At 38.5% G+C, this 17,036-nt stretch overlaps 1 protein-coding gene across 1 annotated transcript in view; it reads left to right on the top strand.

Moving 5' to 3' along the window:
* Window positions 1-13,515: 13,515 nt before the first annotated feature.
* PDE4B (phosphodiesterase 4B) overlaps window positions 13,516-17,036 on the top strand; it is a 533,352-nt gene continuing 529,831 nt past the window's right edge. Inside the window, exon 1 of the mRNA XM_052638243.1 lies at window positions 13,516-13,557. Within this exon, the coding sequence (XP_052494203.1) occupies window positions 13,516-13,557 (42 nt within the window). The remainder of the gene's footprint in view (window positions 13,558-17,036) is intronic.

Raw genomic sequence — 17,036 nt, 5'->3', positions numbered from 1 at the left:
AGAAGTCTGAATGATGTGGTATTTGTATTTCTGAGACAGGAGCACACAGAAATTGTGTGTGTGCCTGCTTGTTTAAAATAATAATGAGCTTTGTTACTTTAATCTTCTTCCCAAGAAAAGTAGAATTTTACATTGATGATGAGTGTGTGAGTATTTGGGAGCATCCCTGATGGCTCAGATGGTGAAGAATCTGCCTGTAATATGGGAGGCCCAGGTTCAATGAAGAAGATCCCCTGGAGAACGAAATGGCAGTGTTCTTGCCTGGAGAATCCCATGGACAGATGAGCCTAGTGGGCTACAGTCCATGGGATTGCTAAGAGTTCGACATGACTGAGTGACTAGTACTTTCACTTTTGTTCTTCTCATGTAACTATTTGGGGTCTTTGAGCCTAAAAAAGACTTTGATCAAAATCAGAATCTCCTACATGTCACACAAAACATGTATGAAAAGCATTATACTGATGGACAATTCTAGAAAGCCAAGAGACATAGCATTTGTGAACCAACATCAAGAGTCTTCTGTATTAACTTAAAATTATTTTTAGATACTAAGGCAAAGACCTAATTTAGAAGAAGAAAATACTCGTGAATCCTTGCTCAAGCACAAGAGAAAGCAGAGGCAAATTATTATGCCATTTTAGCTGTTCTAGATCCACAGTTGTTGTATAGCCTGAGTTTTTTAATTTGATGTAAATTTGTATGAGATTACATAAAAGAGTAGCTTTTCATAGGCTCCATATGTTCTGCAAACAGCAAAATCTTATCTCTTTTTTGTTTTGTTATTTTTAAAAATATGGGTTTTTTCTTGTCCTGAGATCCCACTTTAATGCCCCATTATCCTCTGTATTTTGGTCCTAAACCATCTTCATGTGCTGCTTGTTCTGTGATAAATAATAGTTTGCTGCTTCCAAGAGGCAACAGAGGATAATGGTTAACTGTGTGAACTCTGTAGGCATAGTGCCTAGGTGTGAAATCTGTCTCTATCCTTTCCTAGATGAGTGAGCGTGGATGAATCATTTACTCTTTCTGTGCTTCAGAATTCTCACCTGTAAAATGGAGGCAAAAATAACTGTGAGAATTACATGGTATGCTGTATTTAGGTATCATAGAACGTGCCTTTGTGTGGGCTAAGTCACTTCAGTCGTGTCCAACTCTTTGTGACCCTATGGCCTGTAGCCTACCAGGCTCCTCTGTGCATGGGATTCTCCAGGCAAGAATACTGGAGTGGGTTGCCATTTCCTCTTCCAGGGGATCTTCCCAACCCAAGGATCAAACTCACCTCTCTATGTCTCCTGCATTGGCAGGCAGATTCTTTACCACTAGCACCACCTGGGAAGCCCATAGAATGTGCCTAACACAAAGCTAATGGTGTCCCAATCACAAGCGTAAGAATATATTTCCTGTCAATATTGGTTATTTGTTAGCTGGTATTTGTAGTTTACCAGGCATTCTGTTTCTGTCTCTTCCCCCACTCCTATCTGCTGCCTTTGGATTATCACAGTTTTAGTGGATCCAGGGAGAGGCAGAGAGCATGCCTATTTTATCCACTCAAACGCTTTCCAGTAAATACTGATTGCTCTGCACAGGGAGTAAAGTGACTAGCAATATTCACAATGAGCGTCTGTGAACTATGCATTCTTACAAATAAATATATAACTTTAAAGAATAGTGTAAATAAGGAAAACAAGTAATGATGTGATAAGACCTTGTGACATGTAGGGGAAGTCAGGGAAGGCTTTTCTGAAGAAATGATATGCGAATTAAAGGCTGGGGAATGAGTTAGTCAGGCAAAATGGATGGTTACAATCCTTCCCATGGCAGGGAAGGCATGTTGGTAAATTCTAAATGCACTTTGGCTGAAGCTAAATGAGTTAAAGAGGACAGTGGTGTGGGATAGGGAGGAGGAGCCAGTAGCAGCCAACATCGGAAGCTGAGGCTGAAAAGGCAAGCTGGGACCCGATCTGAAAGCTCTGATGTGTCATATTATCCCAAGTGTTACAGGGAGCCGTGAGGAGTGAAAAGCAGGGAAGTAACATAAGGAATTTTGCATCTAAAATACATTTATTTATTTTTGTTTTTGGCTGCAGCTGGGTCTTCCTTGCTGTGAGTGGGCTTTCTCTTCTTGCAGTGCGCAGGGGCTGCTCTCGAGTTGCAGTGCGTGCTGTGGCTTCTCTTGTTGCGGGGCACAGGCTCTGTGATGAGCAGACTTCAGTAGCTGCAGCACGTGGCCTCTGCTGTTGCAGCTCTCAGGCTCTAGAGCACAGGCTTAGTAGTTCCGATGTAGGGTCTTAGTTGCCATGTGGCATGTGGGATCCTCGCAGAGCATGGATGGAACCTGTGTCCCCTGCACTGGGAGGTAGACTCCCAACCACTGGACTACCACGGAAGTCTGGAGTTTTGCATTGTTAAAAGATCATTCTGGAAAATGCAGAGAGAGAGAGAGAGAGAGAGAGGAAGCACTTCTTTCTTTGTTCCTTAGTTGCAGTGCCTGTAGAAGGACTGTAACCTCTTTGAAGCTTTCCTTGATGATTTTTGCCCACAGAGGTGATCTTTACTCGTTTGTTCACCTAATGAACCCATTCTATTCCTGTCATAGGAGTCATCTCACTGCGCTGTGAGCCTGACCCATGCCAGGGATGACTATGTATTGTAGAGTGAATAATAACTGATTCATTTCTCGAAGACTAGACTGTGGCCACTTTAAGGTCAAGGATTACGTCATTCATCTTGTATTACCCACAGCATCTAGCAAGTTTCTTGTCACACAGCAGGTGCTCAATGGTTTTTGTTGCTGCTCTTGGGAAACCGACGGAAAAGAAGTGTCAATATTCATGATGGATGGAAATGGGAATTTTGGATCATAGATGCAATTTAATTTTTTATACCATCATTGAAATTTGGTAACATTAATTGGGGTCCTAGAACAGCTGTGATAGGTTTATGGAAGTTACTAAATAGCACTGAAGGTGGAATTAAAATATTTCAGTTTGAGCCTGAACAGGTACCCTGAAAACACTTAATTGAGTCAAACATTTTTCATCCATACTGGCCCTTTACAATTGTCTGTAGACTTTCTATGGTTCATTTTAGAGAGAGTAAGCAGAGACATTACTTTGCCAACAAAGGTCCGTCTAGTCAAGGCTGTGGTTTTTCCAGTGGTTTTTCATGTATGGATGTGAGAGTTGGACTGTGAAGAAAGCTGAGCACTGAAGAATTGATGCTTTTGAACTGTGGTGTTGGAGAAGACTCTTGAGAGTCCCTTGGACTGCAAGGAGATCCAACCAGTCCATCCTAAAGGAGATCAGCCCTGGGTGTTCATTGGAAGGACTGATGCTAAAGCTGAAACTCCAGTACTTTGGCCACCTCATGCGAAGAGTTGACTCACTGGAAAAGACCCTGATGCTGGGAGGGAGTGAGGGTAGGAGGAGAAGGGAATGACAGAGGATGAGATGGCTCAATGGCATCACCGACTCTATGGACATGAGTTTGGGTGAACTCTGGGAGTTGGTGATGAACAGAGAGGCCTGGTGTGCTGCAATTCATGGGGTCACAAAGAGTCAGACACGACTGAGCGACTAAACTGAACTGAAATGAACTGAAAAATTCCTTCACCCTTTCTAAATCTTCCCTGATCACATCATCACTTTGGTACAATGATAACTCAGAGATGCAAACCCTCAGATGCTGAGAGAGCTCACAATATCAAATTGTTCATTATTTAAATATATGGCTTGAATTTGTTATTTGAACAAAGGACTTCTTTGTTCTTTCCCTCTTACTGAAAATGGAACTCCAAATGGATGAAAAAGAAAGCAATTTATATACTGTCTTATGGCATTTTAAACTATAAAAATTTAATCAGTGTACTAATTACTTTTTTTAGAATAGGAAAAATAATTCAGCCCTTAAAAAATTTTCCACTTAGACACTTTTTATTGGAGAGAAACTCACTAATAATCCCATTAAGACATATATGAGTGGAAACATGGGAATTGTTTGTTACTTTCTTGTTCTATTATTGTCAGGAATTAACATTCATCCAAACAAATTGTATAATAAGAATTGTTTCTTTTTTTCTTGTCAGCATCTGTATTGATTTCAAGTTTGTGTTCTATTAGCAAATTAGAAAGAACACATTTTATAGTAGAAATTGGTTTTAAGTGGCTGTTTGGGAAAGATGTTTTACTCAAGAGTAGAATTCAGCCTAGCTAGTTTGCAATCTGATGACTATTAAAGGATGCCATTATCTCTCTGTTACTTATAATTCTCTCAGGTTTAGCTAATGATTTAAGTTATATTTATTTTTAATACTTTTCAACTTTTATTTCAAAATCTTTGATGCTTATTGCTTCACTAAACAAATGGATTTTTCTCTCCCCAAAATGGCTACATCTAAATGTTGGGTGCTTATAGTTTTAAGAAGTTTTACACAGAATATCTTTTTGGATTACATATATCTTTTTGATCAACGTTTTTTGCTGTCTATTATTTGTATTCCATTACAACGGTTTTGGGGAGGAAGCGCGTTTGTCTCTTCCAAACAGTCAAATCCCAAATCATACCTAATTGGGCACAGTAGCCCTGAATTTCTGAAAGTTTGATGAGGATCAGTAGATATAAACTCCATCTCCTTTTGCCTTCAATCTTTCCCAGCATCAGTCTTCTCCAGTGAGTCATATATCTTTTTGATCAACATTTTTTGCTCTCCATTATTTGTATCCCATTACAACGGTTTTGGGGAGGAAGCGCGTTTGTCTCTTCCAAACAGTCAAATCCCAAATCATACCTAATTGGGCACAGTAGCCCTGAATTTCTGAAAGTTTGATGAGGATCAGTAGATATAAACTCCATCTCCTTTTGCCTTCAATCTTTCCCAGCATCAGTCTTCTCCAGTGAGTCAGCTCTTTCTATCAGGTGGCCAAAGTATTGGAGCTTCAGCATCAGTCCTTCCAATGAATATTCAGGATTGTACTTTATGAATTAGTAAAATTTCCAAAGAATTAGAGGATTGACAGAGAAAATTGCCAACTTCTAACTCTCTCAACTGAGACCATTAAGAAACAAAAGAAATGCTCAGGACTCCCCGCTGGGTGGCCCATTGGTTAAGAATTTGCTTTCCAAAGCAGGGTACATAGGTTGGATCCCTGGTGGGGGAACTAAGATCCCACAGGCCAGGGGGCAACTAACCAACCCTACACTGGGAAACTACTGATGAATCCCACGCACCACACCTAGAGAGAAGCCTGCTCCTCACAATGAAGATTCCTTAAGCAGCAACTAAGACCTGATGTAGCCAAAATAAACTTATATAAAAAAATAAATGCTCATGTCCCATTACATTGTCATCTCAAAAATGGACGTTTTTACATCTGAAAGAATGATGAATAGGTCTTCTGTTGAAAAAGAAATGGGGACTGTAATCCCAAACAGAGGATCAAGAACCATCCAGATATCCCACATTCTCCAAGGAGAGCTGTGTATACAAGTGCTCAGGCAACTCCCTCTGAGAGGGAACCAGGTGGGTCCTGACATCAGTCGTCACTCCAGCAGCCTCCCAATCCTCATATAAACTGCCTCTGGGTGAGGGGAGGATGGAATGTGAAGGGGTGCTGGAGAAGTGAATTACTGACCTACTGAGGAACCACTTCTAGAGATGTGGGATATTTTCAATGAAAAGAAGGTCAGCTTCTGTAGCCCTTAGGAAAACAAAAGTGATTTAATACAAGAAACTGATTACGTTAAGTATGAATAATGCAAATGAAAGCAGACGAGGGAGCTAATCCGAAATTAGTGAAGCAGCTGCCATTCCAAGTGCAGAGGGAGAAAGGGATGGTGTTATTATGAGGGTTTAGTGATGCAAAGGCGGGGTCACCACCATAGGAGCTGGAATCACCAAGGTGTCACTCTGAAGCTAATGAGCAGACATCTGATGGGGTATTGTGTAGCTGCTTCGGGGTGTGCCAGGATGGAGAACCAGTGTTGCCTGTGCTACTGAAATAGGGAGAGAGTTCCTTCTCTCTAATTTTCTTCTTCCACTTTCCCTTCATGAGTCCTGTTGTCAACATCTAAAGGAAGCCAGCCAGGGAGAGAGTTTGTGAAATGCAATTTGCAATGTCTCAGCCTGCATATCACACAGCAGAGTTTAGAATGGTTGGCTTGGATCTGGAAGACGCTGATAAACAACTGAGACAGTATCTCATTTCTCCATTGATCATCTATGCAGAAGACATCCTGAACCATTTTTTAAAATTAATGAATTTATTTATTTGGCTGTTTTGAGTCTTAGTTGTGGCATGTGGGATCTTTCATTGCGGTACACTGACTCTCAAGTTGTACTTAGTTGTGGAATCTTGGTTCCCTGACCAGGGATCAAACCAGCATTCCCTGCATTGGAAGGTAGATTCTTAAACACTGGCCCCTTTCTGATCTGTTCTTTATGTCTCTTGAGCTAGGGAGGAGAAATGGAGAAAGATATCAGGGCAGAGAGAAGAGATAGCAAAGCATCTTAACCTTCATTATTTGGGTTAACAAGAATGCTTGAACTTATTCTGGATAAATGCACTGTGGCTTGAGCCATCTCATTTTTACTTCAATCACAAGAATAGACTTGCTCAAGGGGACCCTACCAACAAAAGTTTCAATGTGTACCAATGGGAATGGCAACTGAGGAGAGGAGAAAATTTATTTATTTTTTCCCAGCAAAAGCTCCTGCTTATCCCTAAGAAGAGAGCCACCATTTGGACACCTGCCTTAGAGAAGGCATCAATATCTAGTCTCTTTTTGTTAGAGAAGCAGTGGCACTCAACAGAGGACTGCAATTAAATGCCCAGGTATATAACAGGGCTTTCTTGTTTTAATTAACTCTTCCACTCTGCTGTAGTGTGGAAGCACGTAGAACCTAAAGAAGAGAGGGGAGAGAAGGAATAAAAGAATAGACTATCCCCTCTCCCCAATCTAAGTCCTACACACTGGCCACTAAGTAGCTCCACAGCTCCTGAACACTGAACTGAGAAAAGGGAAGGAGATATGGTGTAAAGCCGTTAGTTATAAGTTATGTACTCAATTTGAACTGTTGTTAAGGAAGAGGATATAGATTTAACATTGCAGATGGAAAGCAGTTATTAGAGAAAAATGAAAACATGTACAAAATGTTCCATAGATCAATTACACAAAAAACAAAATTAAACTCCTTTGAATATCATCTCAGAATAAAGAGAAATCTTTAAACTGAAAAAGATAACTTTATTCAAAACTCAAAGCACTACACTATTTTTTTCATTTCCTCAAGGTTTGGTCATTTCATATATGGTTTATATCCATAAAGTAGGATTTTAGAATGACTACCATTATTTATTGAGATTTCTACCAATCAAGAATTACTACTGGTAACTGAAAACTACTGAAAGAGAAATTTACATGATAGCGGTATCAGTCGGTGTCTTCTCCCTTGTTTTAGATTTTATATCTCTGTAGAAAAGAAGGAAATAACATAATTATATGATGAATACTATACTCTTAGAAAAATAACAGAATGTTGTGAAAGATTAATATGTTTAAAAGCACCACTTAAGTGGTGAAAGATAAAACTACAGGAAAACTATTTATACATGCCAATATGGAATTTATTGTCATCATACTTGCTCATAACTTTAGGAATTCTTAGAAATACTTTGTTTTAATGAAGCATATGGCATTCTGTGTTTTGAGAAGCAAATTTTGCTAACAGAAGAATAGTTTCAGATTAGGAGAACTTGACTTCTCTCTGTTTACATTTGCCTTAAATTTGAGGCCTTATAAAACGTCAGTATCTTTTTAAAATTACTCTTTTTTGTCCTAACATGATTAGGGAGCATGATTCTAAAAACTGATCAACTTAATTTGTAGTCCAACATCAGAAAAAGAAATAAAAATCACTTTTCTACCTTGAAAAGATGTGAATAAGCCCCCAATCAGTTGCATAGTGATTGGTGAAGAGGCTTGGCTTAGAAATAGTGTCTTAGTCTGAAACAACAGAGCGTGTGACTCTGTGAGTATTTCATTACTGCTCTGAGCCTTTATTCCCTCACCTATCATAATAGTTGTGCCCACCTCATTTGGTGGGTGGCTCTAATGAGAAACAGTTGGACTCCTATATGTGTAGTGCATAAACTGGCACAAGATGAATTCTCTATCCATGTTAGTCCAAAGGATAGGCAACTGACACTCAGTTCAGTTCAGTTCAGTTGCTCAATCGTGTCCGACTCTTTGCAGCCCCATGGACTGCAGCACGCCAGGCTTCCCTGTCCATTACCAACTTCCGGAGCTTACTCAAACTCATATCCATTGAGCCAGTGAGGCCATCCAACCATCTCATACTCTGTCGTCCCCTTCTCCTCCCGCCTTCAATCTTTCCCAGCATCAGGGTCTTTTCCAGTGAGTCAGTTCTTCGCATCAGGTGGCCAAAGTATTGGAGTTTCAGCTTCAACATCAGTCCTTCCAATGAATATTCAGGAATGATTTCCTTTAGGATGGACTTGTTGGATCTCCTTCCTGTCCAAAGGACTCTCAGGAATCTTCTCCAACACCACAGTTCGAAAGCATCAATTCTTCGCTGCTCAGCCTTCTTTATAGTCTCAACTCTCACATCCGTACATGACTCCTGGAAAAACCATGGCTTTGACTAGATGGATCTGTGTTGGCAAAGTAATGTCTCTGCTTTTGAATATGCTGTCTAGGTTGGTCATAGCTTTTCTTCCAAGGAGTAAGCGTCTTTTAATTTCATGGCTGCAGTCACCATCTGCAGTGATTTTGGAGCCCCCAAAAATAAAGTCTGACACTGTTTCCACTGTTTCCCCATCTATTTGCCATGAAGTGATGGGGCCAGATGCCATGATCTTAGTTTTCTGAATGTTGAGTTTTAAACCAACTTTTTCACTCTCCTCTTTCACTTTCATCAAGAGGCTCTTTAGTTCTTCTTCGCTTTCTGCAGTAAGTGTGATGTCATCTGCATATCTGAGGTTTTTGATATTTCTCCAGGCAATCTTGATTCCAGCTTGTGCTTCATCCAGCCCAGCATTTCTTGTGAGGTACTCTGCGTTTAAGTTAAATAAACAGGGTGACAATCTACAGCCTTGACTTACTCCTTTCCCTGTTTGGAACCAGTCTGTCGTTCCATGTCAGGTTCTAACTGTTGCTTCTTGACCTGCATTCAGATTTCTCAGGAGGCAGGTCAGGTGATCTGGTATTCCCATCTCTTGAAGAATTTTCCACAGTTTGTTGCAATCAGCAATAACATGGCACTTATAATCTCTATTTTTCTATTTTATAATGTATCTAGTATATAATGTAATGCTAAGTTATGTTGTATGTTATCAATATTATGGGCTTCCTTGGTGGCTCATACAGTAAAGAATCTGCCTGTAATGCAGGAGACCTGGATTTGATCCCTGGGTTGGGAAGATCCCCTGGACGAAGGCATGTAACTTGCTCCAGTATTCTTGCCTGGAGAATCCCCTTGGATGGATAGAGGAGCCTGGTGGGCTACAGTCCATGGGGTCGCAAAGAGTCAGACATGACTGAGCAACTAAGCATAGCACATTAATATTATATAGCAATAGTATAATACAGTAATATAACAGTGTAGTAGTAAACATAACATTTCTCTGACTTCCCAAATAGAACTACTATTGCCACCCATGAGTGATGACATAGAACTATTTCTGCCTTACTTGAAATTTTGCCTGCTGACCTTCTTTTCTAAAAGCCATAAAACCATTCTAAAACTCCAACTAGATTTTACTTACTCATTCTCTAATGGTTGTTTATTGAGACCCTTCTTTGTGTCAGCCACTGTACTATGCACTGAGGGGGTATATTTTAAACTAGCCCTCTGGCTTTGTAAAGTTTTTGGACAAATCTGTTTTCAGTCAGGGTCTCTATAGGAAATAGATTGCACTCCTACAGGGAATGAAAGAAAATTTAATGGAGGTCCTATTTACAATGGAGTAGGAAATGGCAACCTACTCCAGTATTCTTGTTTGGGAATCCCATGGACAGAGGAGCCTGGCGGGCTATGGTCCATAGGGTTCCTAAGAGTCGGATACTACTGAAACAACTTTGCATGCATGCACTATTTACAAAAGGTGTGGACAGGGTTGAGGATGGCCCAAAGGGATAACCAAGCACTATAAGAATAGCAACAGTGCAAAGCTGCCATCAGCTTTATGTTTGAAAGGTGAAGTGGAAGCAGCAGTTAATGGAAGTTAGGGAAACCTGTCTCCTTAGAGATGGGTGATTATAGGGGCTGTGATCTATAGAAAGGGCTTTCATTACTATTGCACCCTGGCCAGTAGAGAGGACCTTTTCTTTCCTCCTACCTTCCTGCTGTACTTCTCAGGAGTCAGACAGCTGGAGAGCCCATGAACTCAGTCTGTGAGGACCAGCCTCCTGTGACACAGCCAAGATGGAGAAGGTATTAGAGTGGATCTCAAGGAGACAAATGTAAACTACCTAGAAAACGATCTCTTCTTCCCTCCTTTATCTTATTTCTTGTAACAAGTGCTGTTTTTTACTTCTGAATGTAAAAGTAATATATTTTATATGTAGGACATTTGAAAAACTGCCTTGTAACTTTGGTAACTTGAGATTTTGCTTTTTCCTAGCCAGGATATGCTCCCAGTTGAAGGCACATGAATCTGTCCAGTCAGCTTTCACAATCAGAGTGTTATAAAACATAAGTTTATTTTCATGGCTAAGACCTCACAAAAATACTCTTGAATGCCCCAAATCTACTGATGTTACCCTGGAACATGTTGTCTTTCTGCCTGTCATAAACTTCCTTAGCATGGCATCTTCTCGCATAGTCACAGTCTTAGTACATTAGATTCCTTCCCATATTTTTGCACAACATATTTTTTTCCACTATCTCTGCTAAACAAATTCTACTCATTATTTAAGGCTAAAAGAAAACCTCATTTATTTCCCAGAAACCCAAAGATTTTAATATTTAATTATATCCTTTGATTCACTCATTTTACAAATATTTTTGAGAACCTGTTAAATGCATATTTAATATATGTAAGTCTTTCTTGCCTGACTAGACCTAAAATTCTTAAGAGTCGTATTTGCATTGAGCTTCATTTGGGTCCTATCATAGCTTTGCTCACTTCTAAGAAAGTATAGCTAAGGTCTTACCTTCATTTCTGCTGGCGAAGCTTGATCACAGTTCCTTCCTGCTGAAGACAGCCTCAGAATTTCTATTCCAGTTGTGCTGTTTTATCCTATTTTTAAGTATATTTCCTGCCAAGCAAAATGGATCACTTTTTTGGCTTGGAAAAGAGTATCGCAAAAATTTGGAAAATATGGAAAAGAAAGAAAAATATCTGTGCCTCTTGTATAATGTTCACTGTTACAGCGTTACACAGCTTCTTTAATATTTTTCTATGCTTATGTTTTTGAGAATTACAATCATTGGGTATGTCTGATTTTATATCCTATATATAAAACTTCCATCTTGAATCTTGCTTTTTCTTTTAGCATAGGGGTATAAACATTTTTTTTTTTCAGGTTCTGCCTCAGAGAGGCACTCAAGATTGACTATAACAGAGATAAAATATTTCTGTTATTTGTTGACCTTTGCTAGGTTTCAAGCAGGTTTTGAGTAAGAACTCTAAATTTCTGCTTGTTCCTCTTTGGTCAGTGTTAGAAAAGCTCAATAATTGTAATCATTCCTTGGTGTTGATGGGGAAATTCTTTTCCTTGTCATATTGAATTGAACACCTGAAAAGCCTGTGGGGTTCTCTCCCTAGAAGACTTGCAAAGGTGAGGTTTCTCCCTCCCCTACTCTCTTATCTACTCTGTCAGTTTTGCTGCCAACTTCTGCATAATATAGTCAAATTATGTGTGAGAAATTCAACCCTGGTTTCCTGGGTGATGGTACAATGCCACTACTTAGTATTCCTAGTCACATAGCTACAGTTCCATCACTCTGTTAATCTATATATATCTTCATGTTCGAGAAGCAGACATTTCAAATCCAGCATGTATTAAGGGTTTTAAATGTACAAAGTAAGAAAACATAGGAGCTTCTGGATCTCAGCGTTGATGAAGGTGTTTTTTTATTACTAAAAATTATATTTATTTTTTAAACTTTTTTCTTATAGAAAATCTTAAACACACAAAAGTGGGAGGTTTTTGATATTAAGATTTGAGAATCCACTGTCTGGACCAGTATTTTTTGATTCAATGATTTCTGCAGTGTATCTTTTCCAGTTCAATTCTGCAAAGTCAAAACTCTTCATATTCTTTTTTAGACTATTGTATGTCTGAACTTTAAATTTTGGCCTGTTTTAATAGCCTGAGTTTTCATATTTATAAACCAGTGATTCATTTTCCTCTAGAGTTTGTACAAGTAGGGTGCACCCTTAAATTTTGGAAATGTTATTGACGTTCTTTGTTTCTGAAGTGAATTCTAGTGACCTACACAAAACAAATGTCATGAACTGCAGTGTCTGCTTCAGAATGGCCAAGTTTGTGTGATTTAAACCAGGAAATTCTCGCTCTTTCTGCCTCTTGGTTGGTAAAGTCTCTGTGATGAGTATTTGCATATGTACATATAAGAAGTTTAAGCTAATGGTAAAATTGAAATTAAGATTTTTCTGGTCACGCATATGTTTTGTATTGGTTTAGTTTTCTTTTTTATTGACAATAGCATCAGTGGATCATGGAGAAGGAAATGGCAACCCACTCCAGTATTCCTGTCTGGAGAATCCTATGGACTGAGAAGCCTGGTGGGCCACAGTCCATAGGGTCTTAAAGAGTTAGACACGACTGAAGTGACTTAGCATGCATGCATGCATGCATCAATGGATCATATACCTTAAATTCTAAATCTGCTATGTTTTAACTGTGTTGGTGGTTTAGTCACTAAGTCATGTCCAACTCTTGCAATCCCATGGACTGTAGCCCACCAGGCTCCTCTGTCCATGGGATTTTCCAGGTAAGAATACTAAAGTCGGTTGCCATTTCTTTTCTAGTTTTAGATGTGTTACTTTGGCCAAATCAATTTTCTGATCCTATATTCTCTCATTATTAAAAAAAAAAGATGAAAACCATTTCACAGATTGTTATGGAGATCAAATGAAATATTGCTTGGGAAGATAATTCATAAGTATAAAGCCTTTCACTAAAACCTAGTATTTCTATAGTCTTAAAGATCATTGATAATTTGGGAGCCTAATTATTACCCGCTATTCCTTTTCTCTCCCTTTAGATAGCTTTGTCTTGGACTTTTGCATGTTGTGAACCTCTTTTCTCACAGCTCAGCTTTAGTTAGCTTGGTAAATTGTGATATTTGTTTATCCACATGCATTGTATACCTTCAGATGTTAGTGCAGAGAATACCATGTATTTGTATTTAATGAAGGATACCGAGCTGTTCTTTTTGTGCGTGTCTTTTTCCCTGTAGGTCTTAAAAATTGACAGCAAAGCTGCCCTGAATAACAGACGTCCTGAGAGGGACTGTTTTACACCTCTATAATGAAGAAAAGCAGGAGTGTGATGACAGTGACGGCTGATGATGTAAGTTCCAAAAGTCATAGAATTGCCGATTCTACCCACTCTTTGTCTGCCTAATGAAGAAGGCACTCCATAATTCTGTTCTAAGGGCTGGTAAGGTTGTTTAGAAGTACCACTCTGTCACTAGGTATTTCTATGACACTGGGCATTACCAGCCCTTGGACCCAGAACTCTGCAAGGTAGACAGCAGGCATACCACACTCGTTGCGGCTTGGAAATAGGCTCAGTTTGAGCTTTGTGGTTTTTATTTACAAAATACCAGTCTGGAAATTTTTCTTTTCACCATTTCTTGATGACTTTCTTGTACCTTTTTATCCATGTATAGCTAGTCCTTGAGTCACCTCTTGAGGTGGGGTCTTTGACAGCTGTTTGTATTAAGAAGAAATTTGTGAGGTATACATCTTCTAGGCCTTAAGTGCTCAGTGTGGTTCTCAGACCAGCAGGGCTAGCATCACTTGTGGATTTATTAGAAACGCAAAATCTCAGAACCATACCTTAGACCTATAGATCAAACTCTGTATTAACAAGTTCCCAGGGAGACCAGATATGTACATTATATTTGAGAAGCCCTGCTCTGGGTCCTTTGAAGAAGTGAAGACGTCTATAGACATTATTTTCAATAGCTTTGCATCTTGGTCAGCTGAGATTATCTTTTTTGCTTTCGATTGATTAATCCTCCATTTGTGTCTCTTAAACCCTGGGATTTTCCCATAGTACTATTTGTGTAAAGTATGCTTCAGATTCTGTTTCTTTGGGAGAGCAAAACTAAGCAATACAGTCTGTCTGTAAAGGATGATCAGTTTTTTTTCTTTTCATTCTATCATTGCAGTGATTATCCTAATCCTCTCTGAGGTAATGGTTGACACCATCAAAAGACAAGGAAGTTTTCTCAGAAGAATGTGCAGGAAAGAAATGCATGTTTGAAGAATACAAACCCCACCTAGAGTGGATTGTTTTTACCTAGATTTGCACTGTCCAACATGGTAGCCATTAGCCACATGTGACTCTGAAGCACTAGTGTGAATGGGGAGGTGCTGTAAATATGAAATACATTTTGGATCTTGAATTCATAACAGTACAGATAGAAAAGAGTATAAAATATGTCATTAGTAATTTTTGATATAGATTACATATTGAAATGTCAATATTTTGGACAATCTAGGCTAAGTAAAATACATTATTAAAGGTAATTTCATATCTCTTTTTTTAATGTGATTACTAGAATATTTAAAATTATACATTTAGCTCCCATTTGTGGCTTGTTCTTTATTTCTAGTAAGCAGTAATAATCTAAAACTTTTTACCATGTACCTCAACTTTTTGAATATAGTACAGAAGATCATATCAGATGTTACACACAGTATCTCTTCCCTAACAATGAAAGCAACCTGGCAGATACTATGTTTTATATGCCACACTCTGAAGAAAGATTTACCCTTAAGTCAAGGATGTTTTATTATATTCTTAGTTATTTCAGTTCAGCAAACAGTAACTCAGCGATTTAAATGTTCACTTGATATTATTTAGCCCCTCTTATGCACCAAATACTGGTTAGTTCTAGGGATTAGCGTTCTTGTCCCTTTGAAGTTTATATTACAGAGGGGAGGGCATAAATAAATCAATAAATTATAAAATAATTCCAGCTATAATAAGAGCTGTACAGAGAAATGAAGTCAGTCGGGGGTGGGGGGGGAAGAATAACTGGATGATGACTATAAGTGTTTATAGAAGGATGACATGAAGAGATGACATATGGACAGTGAAGACATATGAACGTTGAAGGAATGAACTCTGAGAAGGTCAGGGAACAGTGTGATTTCCAGAAGTAACATTCAAATTTATGTTTTTTTCCTCTGCAGATCTTTGATGTGATAAATGATATAGTCAACCAATATCATGCTGGTTAAAATAGGAAAAGAAATCCAGGATCACAAATTCAGTAGTTTAGAATTGACAGAATTAGATTTTGCCTTTGAGGGTGTTAGCAAATTGGGGACAGTAATTATGAGTATGAATTAGAGTTTGAGATAATCATATTGATAATGCAACACGGGTTAATGAAGTGTTTGTAAAACAATGTTAATGTTTTCAACATTTAACTTAATTTCTAAAAGCCTATTCCATTATGTTCTTTTGTGGCAATGCATTTTCACACTAATTGAAGTCTTTAGAAAAAATTCTTAAAACTCAAACAGTGACTCCAAATCTCTATTTCAAGTATGTTCACAAGTCAGTATGGGAGATATTTTTGTGGTAGGTGGTGACTTTGTTACCTTTCAAATAAGTATAGTATAAGTACCCATTTAGTTTATTCACTGCACTTATACCTGGCTGATACTATTTACTTTCCTAAAAGAGGAAAAAATATCCAATAACTTTATTATAAGACCATTGTGATTTGTGGTTTAACTAAGTGACATTCTCATTTTGTTCTTTTGTACAGTATTTCTTGTATAGGTGGTAAAATATTTGCTGAAGAGTTTGGCTTCCAGATAATTGGTACTTTCTTTATGTGTATATTTGGAACAAACTGATATATAAAAGTTCTGACTATTAGTTTGTTCTTGAATCTCTTTAGGAAGACTTCGTCTCTTCTAAGACTTTCTTTCTCCTCTAGTCTTTCGAGAAAGAAACTTATATATGCTATGTTTTCTTCTCAGCTCTTATTTCCAACACGCACACGCACACACGTGAGTAAGTGCCAGGCCATGGTAGATTTAATATAATCAGTTACTAAACCAGTTTGCTTGTTTAAACCAAGGGTGGTCTAGTCCCAATTACTAAACAGTTAAATCCTGGGCACATTCCAGAATATTTCAAACTCTGGAGAATTCTAGATTGTTTGGTCTTCTTCCTACTACTGAATTGTGGTTCTACTGAATTTTAAATAAGTGGTATTTGAAAACCTTAAGTCAAACAAAAAAAAATATGATGACATCCCATTTCCAGGTGGAGAGAATTGGGCCCCTGAAAATTGTCAGGCCTATGCATGCCCAGATTTTCATCATGAAAATGTGGCTTTGTATAGATGAGATAAGCATAAATAATTAGAATATAAGTCCTGCTGCTTTTTGCTATTGTACTCTCTCAAATTAGGACTATATAAGATTCTAATATGTGTGCTACAAATATTTGTTGAATGATCCCAGCTAGGCCCTTAAACTTGAGTTAATTCTTATATGAGCTAGTATAGGGATGGGTAGAGGAGTGGTGGGCGGTTTTGTTTGTTTGTTTGTTTAAAAAGTCAGTCTAGTTCCAGGCTCTCCTAAGTCTATTTTGAAGGGCAGTAGGAAGTACCTGTCTTTTTAAGGGCTACTGAATGACTTCCAGGTGAGAGATCTTGGTCTGGTGTTAGGACTTCAATTATTGCTTAAGATACAAGAGGAGAGTAACAGACAGAACTTTTAAACTCCCAGTGGCTATCAGTGGCTATTTGCATTGCCACAACATTTGCTGTCTAGCTCAGAGGTTAAAGCGTCTGC

The sequence above is a fragment of the Budorcas taxicolor genome, chromosome 3 (assembly GCF_023091745.1).
Source record: "Budorcas taxicolor isolate Tak-1 chromosome 3, Takin1.1, whole genome shotgun sequence".
NCBI classification, from domain to species: Eukaryota; Metazoa; Chordata; class Mammalia; order Artiodactyla; family Bovidae; genus Budorcas; species Budorcas taxicolor.
This window is presented reverse-complemented; position numbering and strand designations above follow the sequence as displayed.